This window comes from Notothenia rossii, assembly GCF_949606895.1.
Source record: "Notothenia rossii genome assembly, chromosome: 4".
Classification (NCBI taxonomy): domain Eukaryota; kingdom Metazoa; phylum Chordata; class Actinopteri; order Perciformes; family Nototheniidae; genus Notothenia; species Notothenia rossii.
The window spans coordinates 95,524,528-95,534,830 of NC_136902.1; the positions used below are offsets into that span (position 1 = coordinate 95,524,528).

The 10,303-nt window shown below is 45.3% G+C and overlaps 1 protein-coding gene across 1 annotated transcript; it reads left to right on the forward strand.

Moving 5' to 3' along the window:
- Nucleotides 1-1,896: 1,896 nt before the first annotated feature.
- On the forward strand, nucleotides 1,897-2,835 carry LOC307035021 (olfactory receptor 11A1-like; the record flags this gene model as incomplete). The annotated part of the gene is made up of 1 exon (XM_079673946.1): nucleotides 1,897-2,835. One exon carries the CDS (start codon nucleotides 1,897-1,899, stop codon nucleotides 2,833-2,835), a length of 939 nt encoding a protein of 312 aa, XP_079530072.1.
- Between the last annotated feature and the right edge of the window lie 7,468 nt (nucleotides 2,836-10,303).

A 10,303-nucleotide genomic window follows, 5' to 3' on the forward strand; every position in this document is an offset into this window, starting at 1 on the left:
GACGGTGAAGAATGCAAACCGAGATGGTGTCGACTACAAACCAAGATTGTGACGACTACAAACAATGATGGTGACGACTAGAAACCAAGATATTGACGACAAGAAACTAAGATGGTGACGACTAGAAACTAAGATATTGACGACAAGAAACTAAGATGGTGACGACTAGAAACTAAGATGGTGACGACTAGAAACCAATATGGTGACGACCATAAACCAAGAAGGTGACAACCATAAACCAAGATGGTGAAGTGCAAAAACCAAGATGGTGATGACTAGAAACCAAGACGGTGAAGATTACAAACCAAGATTGTGACGACTACAAACAAAGATGTTGACGACAAGAAACTAAGATGGTGAGGACTAGAAACCAAGATGTTGACGACCAGAAACCAAGATGGAGAGGATCAGAAACCAAGATGTTGAAGAGCAGAAACCAAGATGGTGACGACTAGAAGCCAAAATGTTGAAGACTACAAACTAAGATGGTAAAGACCATAAACCAAGTTGTTATGACTAGAAACCAAGATGGTGACGACTAGAAACCAAGATGTTGACGACTACAAACAAAGATGGTGTTTACTACAAACCAAGATGGTGAGGACTAGAAACCAAGATGGTGACGACTACAAACCAAGATGGTGATGACTAGAAACCAAGATGGTGAAGACTACAAACCAAGATGGTCACGACTACAAACCAAGATGGTGGCGACCATAAACCAAGATGGTGTCGACTACAAACCAAGATGGTGAAGACTACAAACCGTGATTGTGACGACTAGAAAATAAGATGGTGGCGACTAGAAAATAAGATGGTGGCGACTACAAACCAAGATGGTGAAGACTACAAACCAAGATGGTGACGACTAGAAACCAAGATGGTGACGACTAGAAAATAAGATGGTGGCGACTAGAAACCAAGATGGTGACGACTAGAAAATAAGATGGTGGCGACTACAAACCAAGATGGTGACGACTAGAAAATACGATGGTGACGACTACAAACCAAGATGGTGACGACTAGAAAATAAGATGGTGGCGACTACAAACCAAGATGGTGACGACTAGAAACCAAGATGTTGACGACTAGAAACCAAGATGGTCACGACTAGAAAATAAGATGGTGGCGAATACAAACCAAGATAGTGACGACTAGAAAATAAGATGGTGGCGACTAGAAACCAAGATGGTGACGACTAGAAAATAAGATGGTGGCGACTACAAACCAAGATGGTGACGACTAGAAAATAAGATGGTGGCGACTACAAACCAAGATGGTGAAGACTACAAACCAAGATGGTGACGACTACAAACCAAGATGGTGACGACTAGAAAATAAGATGGTGGCGACTACAAACCAAGATGGTGACGACTAGAAAATAAGATGGTGGCGACTACAAACCAAGATGGTGACGACTAGAAACCAAGATGTTGACGACTAGAAACCAAGATGGTCACGACTAGAAACCTAGATGGTGACGACTAGAAACCTAGATGCCATCTGGACCAAACAAAGAATTGTCTGCATTCTTTAAGGACAGGCCTATACCGTAGTTCAGCTGGGTGACATTAAAATAATTTGGATTGACGGATTGAAAGCACCCCTTCTGTATCTGGTGGGAAGGAGGATCCCTGAAGGATGACGTCAGTGAGCTGCAGACAGAAGGTAAAAGCAGCAGCTCAGAGTTTCAGCTCAGTGAGGAGAGCAGCACCTCACACACTCTGGATCTCTGTATTATACACATTACTATAGGACGCTCAGTTTGGATCATCTGTCTTATGTGTTCTCATGATGAGGAACATGTGTTCACTGTTGTTGCCATGTTTAAAGTGACATCTACATCCAGGTAATGCACTGCTCATGTTGTGATGCTTGAAGAACCACAGGAGGATCATGGTGAACTCTACTCACATTTCATATTTCACTATGGTGTCCTACTTCGACACGGGGGTTTTTAAATACTTGTTCTTCATGATTGTCATGTGTTTATATGTGTGTATCATAGGTGCCAACGTGTTGCTGATTGTGGTTATCTGTGTGAACAGGAGCTTACATGAACCTATGTACCTTTTTCTGTGCAGCCTGTTTGTAAATGAACTGTATGGTAGTTCAGGGCTGTTTCCATTCCTTCTGGTTCAGATCCTCTCTGACATTCACACTGTCTCTGCTCCGCTCTGCTTCCTGCAGATTTATTCATTGCATACATATGTGTGTGTGGAATTCATTAATTTAGCCGTCATGTCTTATGACAGATATCTTGCTATCTGTTATCCTCTGCAATATAACACACGTATGACGTTTAAAAAGGTTGCAATGCTTATAACAATGACATGGTTATTGCCTTTCATTGCAATTTGGATTCTAATATCACTGAGTGTGTCTCTACAGCTGTGTGGGAACATCATTAACAAAGTTTACTGTGATAACTACTCCATTGTTAAGCTGGCTTGCTCTGACACTACAGTCAATAATGTGTATGGTCTCATTTTTACTTTTTTCATGATCATGTTTCCTGTGTCTCTGATCGTGTTCTCGTACATGAGGATCCTCAGAGTGTGTTTCTCTGGCTGTAAGCAGAGCAAACAGAAAGCTCTCAGCACCTGCACACCTCACCTCGCTTCCCTCATCAACTTCTCCTTCGGGGCATTTTTTGAAGTATCACAGAGCAGGTTTAATATGAGCGGCGTACCCAACATGTTGAGAATATTTTTATCATTATATGCCCTCACATGCCAGCCTCTCTTCAGCCCTATGATGTACGGCCTCAACATGTCCAAGATATACATCCTGTGTAAAGATCTGCTGCTAGCTGGGGTTAGGAATAACCTCTAACAGATGAGTTCAGTTTGAGTCAGAACAGGAGTTATACATGTTGTCTTTAAAGGTCTGACCTTCTTCAGAAAGTGACCACAATCTGTTGCTGCAGTCAGTGAAAGCTCTTCTTCTACACGTTGTACAATTATAATGTATTGGGGTGATTAAGAAACTGGTTTGAAATGGTCCATTGAATGAAGTCAGTAAAGACTGTCTCCGACCAGATGAACTTAATAAAGTGAATCTGAGTGAAAGCAGCAGAACGTCTGTTCTCCAGTTTCCTCTCCTCACAACCAAACTGCCTTTTCTATTACATTTACAGGAAACACATTCCCCTAATCTTATACTGACAGATCACAAATACAATTTACATTTTGAAGTGGTTCCTTTTAAACGTTCCCATCAGGATAAAGTATAATTCTTTACTTCTTTATTTCATCTCCTACATGATATTGTTACTGCCTTCTAAAACTTTAAAAACTCTGTAGTGAAGTAACACTTTGCATTATACACCTTTCTATATCTAATTGATGATTTAACAGGCTGCTATTTCAAGACGTATGTGTTCATGTACTTTAAATACTGCTGCTTATTATTTTGTTACCATGAATGTTTACTTAGTTCATTTAATATGTAAGTGTACTCATTCTATATCTGCCTTTGTATCTGCACTGTCCCTTTGCTATAACGCTGTACATTTTCTGATTGGACAAATAAAGGATTTCTGATTCTGATTAAAAGCTAAATGATCTGAAATCGTGTAACCTCTGCACACACACAAAAATGTATGGAATGAAATGTTGAAGTTCATTCATCTCATTTGAATAGAAATAAAGTGAACTAAATAAGGGGACAGAATACGTTGCCTTTATAAATGAGATTGACCTGCCTACCTTTATCAGCTTATTATTACCTTAAATTATAACTGTCCATCTGGTCTAATTTGATCAGATTAAATTGATTTAAATTTCCACATTTGCAAGTTTGGGATTTTTGGCTCTCAATCTGAACAGCATTCAAAGATTCAAAGCCGTTATCCTCATATTCACAGCAGCTACAGCAGGGATGGGCAAATGGCGGCCCTGAGATTAATTTATAAACAACGTAATTAATAAAAAAAAACTTGTAGTACTGATACCGTCCACTAGACTCCTAGTTACGTCGCGATCTGCGTACATGATTTCGTTCGGCAGCCAAATACCGCGAAATAATCTGTGAGGCGTTTGTGTGTATTGTGTTTGTTTCCCGGGAAACCCTCACTAGAAACACCAGCTGTTGTTGTGTCTGCTGTGACGTCAAGTAGCCTCTTGTCATTATGCCGTTAAAAGCTTAAAGGCTGTATTTATCATCTGAATTTGGCGAAACAAGTTTAATATTCTAAAAACCAAGACTTTTTTATTTGAAATCAGATAAAAACAAACTGTCACGGACCCTGCCGTGTTATCTGATTACTATACGCTTTACATTCATAATTTCAGCGGAGGGAGGGGGAGTGGCGCTGAGGAACAGCAGAGTGCTGACAGGTGTCTGTGTTGACATTCCCCTTGTTGTGCGTCAGCAGAGACTACAAGTGTTTTAGGTTCAAGTTAGACAAGTAATGTCTGGGTTAGGGTTCATGACTTCATGTTTATATCATCTTAATGGTTAATCTCAATGCACACACATTTCCCGTGCTTTCCAATAGTTTACAATCGTTGTATTCCACTGTTTAATGACCTGTTCAATACAAACATGCCACTTGTAAAAATGAAATAACATTTCTGTGAACTGATATTTGTTTCGTGAGCTTTTTAGAGGATGTTCCCTGAAAGATTGTAACATTTCAATGAAGATGTCAGACTTAGTATATTTGTTAATAATTACATAAAATTAGGGCTGTCAGTCGATTAACATATTTAATAGCGATTAATCGCATGATTGTCCATAGTTAATCGCTATTAATCGCACATTTTGGATCTATTCTAAATGTACCTTAGAGGAATATTTTTCAAATTTTGAATACTCTTATCAACATATGAGTAGACAAATATGCTTATTCAAATGTTTATTATCATTTGAACAATGACAAATATTCTCATGAATATTAAACACAACTGTTACAGAATGGTTTAGGCTAGGTTGCAGCTCCACCCTGTGGACGTATTGTGCCTGTGTTATATATATATATCTGCCTCACGTGACTCTACCTCAGTTGTATGATTACCTGCTTAATGTGAATACACGGCGTTGAGACACAGCCTGACTTGCCTTGTTTATTAATGCACCTACATCTACAAACATGGTGTCAGAAGCTCAAATAGGACCCAGCTGTGGACTGCATGCTACTGTCCGTCGCTGAGACGGAGTGCATTTATTTGTTTTGGTGAGGTTTAGCAGTTTCAGTTAGCCTGTTAGCATTAGCGTCACGTTGGAACAATGGCATCCAGCATTCCACCTCCGGAGCCTATGAAGATGGCGGGGGACATCCACGGCAACTGGATGAGCTTTCGAGCAGAATTTGAGGATTATCTGCTTGCGACCGGGCTCAGCGAGAAAGAAAAGCCGGTACAAGCAGCTGCGCTCAGGAGGCTAATGGGGAATGACTGCCGCCATGTTTACAAACACAACCTGGGAATCACCGCGGACCAACAAAAGGATGCGGGTGATATACTGGTGGCACTGGAGCAATACTTCACGCCCGCAAATAACGTAATCTTTGAGAGGTACGTTTTTGGCAACCTTAAACAAGAGGATGGAGAGCTCTTGGATGCGTTTGCTACCAGGCTGAGGGAAAAGGCTGTCTCTTGTGAATATGGAGCTATAAAAGATGAACTCATAAGGGACAGGCTTGTTCTCGGGATAAGTGACGAGGGTGCTAGACGTCGCTTACTAAGGGAAAAGGACCTTAAATTGGACGAGGCCATTAAAATTTGCCGTGCAGCCGAGGTCATGGACAGCAAGTTAAAAACCATGTCACTGGGCAGCTCTGGACCTGGGGACAGCATTAATGACACACAAGGACAGCGATATGGACGGAGGTCTGCCAGCAGGCCATCCGAGTCCAACAACACATCTGCACAACCACAGAGCATGAGAGACGCTGGCGAATGCAAGTACTGTGGCACACGGCACAAGCGTGGGCGGGACCTGTGCCCTGCTTTTGGTAAATCGTGCCACTCGTGTGGCACTGCTAACCATTTTGCAAAAGTATGCATGAAAAGAGGCCAGCAGGCACGCCAGTTGAATGCTGTGGATGACCCGTTGCCAGGGGAACTGGAGGACAGCGATGAGAGAGATGTGTACACAGCGGAAAGCGTGGGGGCTGTGAACACTCAAGGTAAAAAGTGGTTTGTCAACCTGCCACTGCAAAGTGGGGTTCAGAGGGGCCAGCTCGACTCTGGAGCCACTTGCAATGTGATGAGCATCAAGGACAAGACGCGACTAGCGCCGAGAACGCCTCTTCTGAAGAGTCTCACCAGATTAAAACTATATAACAGTGAGTGGATGAGCTCATTAGGTGTGTACAGCACACAATGCGTCATTAGGGGTAAGACGCACAGACTGGACTTTGAGATCGTGCATACTGGCCAGAGGCCCTTGCTTTCGGGTGAGACATGTGAGAGACTTGGTCTGATACGCTTCACCATTCCTGAGGAGCTGAATAAGGTGGAGCACTGCAGGAAGGGAGACCTGACCAAGGAGTGTCTTGTCAGCACCTACCACGACGTGTTCATCAGCCCTGTTGAGTATCTGCCTGGGGATATTCACTTTGAGCTGGACAGCACTGTGACACCAGTGCAGTGTGCTCCCAGGAACGTTCCAGTGGCCCTCAAGGCAGCTGTTAAGGCTCAGCTTGATCGATATGAAGAGGAGGGACACTTGACCACAGTCACTCAACCCACGGACTGGATTAGCAATCTAGTCATAGTGAAAAAGACAAATTGAGACTATGCATTGACCCGAAGCCTCTCAACCGTGCTCTGAAACGGTCCCACTACCTTACGCCCACTTTAGATGACGTGTTGTATAAGCTGCCAAAGGCACGTATATTCACCCTGATGGATGCACGTGATGCATTCCTGCAGTGCCGCTTGGATGAAGAAAGCAGCCTGATGACAACATTGTGGACACCGTGGGGTAGGAAACGCTGGCTGAAACTTCCTTTCGGTGTGTCAGTTGCCCCGGAGCTATATCAGAGGAAGCATCATGAGCTGCTGTCCGGCTTGACAGGGATTGAGGCCATAGCTGATGACATCCTTGTAGTCGGCTGTGGGGACGCAGAGGATGAGGCCAATGGCGACCATGACACAAACCTCATCGCTCTGATGGACAGATGCAGGGAAGTAAAGCTGAGACTGGGCCTGAAAAATCTGCAGTTCCGAGTGAAGGAGGTCCGCTTCCACGGCCACATACTGTCCGTGGAGGGCCTCAAGGCTGACCCTGACAAAGTCAGGGCGGTGCTGGACATGCCAAACCCCACAGACGCAAAAGGGGTCCAGCGGTGTGTCGGATTTGTGAACTATCTGTCCAGATTCATGCCACGCTTGTCAGCGGTATGTGAGCCGCTGAGGAGACTGCTGGACAAGGATGTGATGTGGCACTGGCTGCCCAAACATGATGCCACCATGAAGGAAATCAAGGCACTGGTCACGGCGGTGTTGGAGATTTGGAGGATGTTTAAAACCAACCTCGTCTCCGCGTGTCGTTTGATAAGCTGGGTGAATTCGTAAAAAGGAAGGGATTAAGAAACACCAGAATACAAGTTAAACAATAATCTTGTTTTAATGATACAAGGTAACAATACAAATACAAAGAAATCACGAAGCACTCTGCAGAGTACTCCGGGCTCAGGTTCTACCACCGTGTGAGACAGGTCTCAGGAACGGCCGGTGAAAAACAAGAGCGCGAACCAAAGGAAAACACAGTCTTTCATACTAAAACACAGGAGGAGGTGTGTGCGGGCTTTCCCCCAGAGGTCATCTTATTGGGAGAGACCAACACATGGCCTGTCGCACCCAATCAGTGCGACACAGCAGAAGAAACCCGGAAACAAAAAGTCTCATTCAGTTTGACGAAGACCAGACACCTTTTGGTGTCTGGTACGAACCGGCTCTCAACAACAAGTTTCCTTATCTTATTTCACATCTTGTAGCCAGCACACACACATCCCCTTTATGGCCCTTTGTCCCTGAGTCCATCTTCCCGCCTCAGGTTACCACACACAAGTTAAAAGTATGTTTTAAGATATAGTTGTTATAGTTGGCTAAATATACGTAATACATGTTAATTACTTTCATATCAATAATAACGAGGAACACATTACCTATGCTCTTAAGCAGTATTAGAGATGCTTTTCAAATAGTCAAACTTCACACAGGCCCAATATAGAGAACACACTCATTTGTCTTACAGCCTTTCCATTTGTTTGAGCTATTGTTCACATCTTTACTTCAAATAAAAGGTTTCACATTGCATATTTCCAGCTTCCAAATAATTCAAATAATCCTTCAGCGGTGCCAGTCCTAAGGTACTATGACGTCCGCAAGCCAGTCACCGTACAGAGCGACTCCAGTCAGGCGGGTCTGGGATGCTGCTTGCTTCAAGGGGGACAGCCTGTCGCATTCGCCTCCCGGGCATTGACCCAAACAGAGCAAAATGATGCACAGATTGAAAAGGAGTGCCTGAGCATCGTATTCGCCTGCCAACGCTTCCACTACTATCTATATGGGAGGGGTGATGTGACTGCAGAGACCGACCACCGCCTGCTGGTGTCCATCTTCACCAAGCCCCTCCTCAGTGCGCCAAAGCGCCTTCAGAGCATGCTCCTCACACTTCAGAATTACTGCCTTGCGGTGGTATACAAGCCAGGCCCTGAGATGTACATAAGTGACACGCTCAGCAGAGCCACCACCCCGCCACAGAGAACAGACACACTGTACCAACGTGAAATGATCTGCAGCATGCAGCAGGAGCAGGGTGACACGGCGGCCATTCAGCAGGCAGACTATTTAAATGTCAGCAACCAACGCCTGGCACAGATTCGGACCCACACTGAGGAGGATGTGTGTCTTCAAACACTTAAGTCTGTGGTGCTGGAGGGATGGCCAGGACACAAAGAGGAGACCCCTGTAGCGCTCTGTGTGCAATGAGTATGCACACGAACAACAGAAAGAGACTATGATGTCACACCCGCTCCCCACACGTCCCTGGCAGCTGGTAAGCATGGATCTGTACAGCTACGCAGCACAGAACTTCTTGCTCCTGATGGACCATTATTCTGACTTTTGGGAGATCGACCTGCTCCCTGACCTATCAGCGGACACCACGATCCGTAGATGCAAGGCACAGTTTGCACGCTACGGTGTCCCAGACAGGGCCATTTCTGATGGTGGAGGCCAGTTTGCCGGTGGAGAGTTCCGGCCGTTTGTGAGAGAGTGGGGTTTTGAGCATGTCATGTCCTCACCGAGGCACCCAAAGGCTAACGGCAAAGCGGAGTCAGCAGTAAAAATTGTAAAGAGCCTGTGCAGAAGGGCAGACTGTGCCAAAGAGGACCCCTGGAGGGCCATATTGCATTGGAGAAATACGCCCACTGAGGGTATGCATTGCAGCCCAGCACAGCGGCTTATGTCGCGGAGACTGAGAACCCTTCTCCCTGTGGCCGACCAGCTACTGGTGCCTCAGGTCGTCACGGGTGTTCCTGACAAGCTGAAAGTGAAACATCAAGCAGCAAAGCTGACATATGACAGATCTGCCAAGGATCTGCCGGAGCTGAACGTCGGCCAGCCCATACGGGCCGATGGAGGAGAGGTGTGTGCCTTCAGCAGTTGGGACTCCGGTCCTATCTGGTCGGTGTGGAGGGGACCACGTATCGGCGCAACAGGGTTGATCTTCGACCAGCAGAGGCGGCCCTTCTCCAGCCGTCAGTTCTCCCAGAATCGGCCCCGGAGCAGCCTGCGAGTGGGGGGGGTGCCAGAGAGGTCGTCTGCGTCCCCGAGGAGTCTCCAAGGCCATCACCCCCGAGGTCGTTGCGGCCTTCCCCGCAGACTGGGGGTACACCATGCCGTGAGTTACAGGGCCGGGCCTTCTCACGGAGCGGACGGCTGATTAGACCTCCTGACAGACTTCACCTCTAGGTCACACACACACTCACACAAACACACACACACACACACACACACACACACACACACACACTCACACACACACACACACACACACACACACACACACACACACACACACACACACACACACACACACACTTGGACTGTGCGCACTCAAACACACATGGACGATAAAGATTTAAAAAAAGAAAAAAAAAAAGGAAGTGGAGAGATTGTAAAGAAAATGTGATTGATTGTTCTGAGTTTATTGCTGATGTGTTCTGATCCGGCTATTATTGAAGTGTCTCTGCTAGGTGCACTATTTGTTGTTGAAATCATTTGATTAATGTTCTGTTTAAAGGTCAACAGTTTAATGGCAGTATTGATCCTGTGTTGTTACTTAA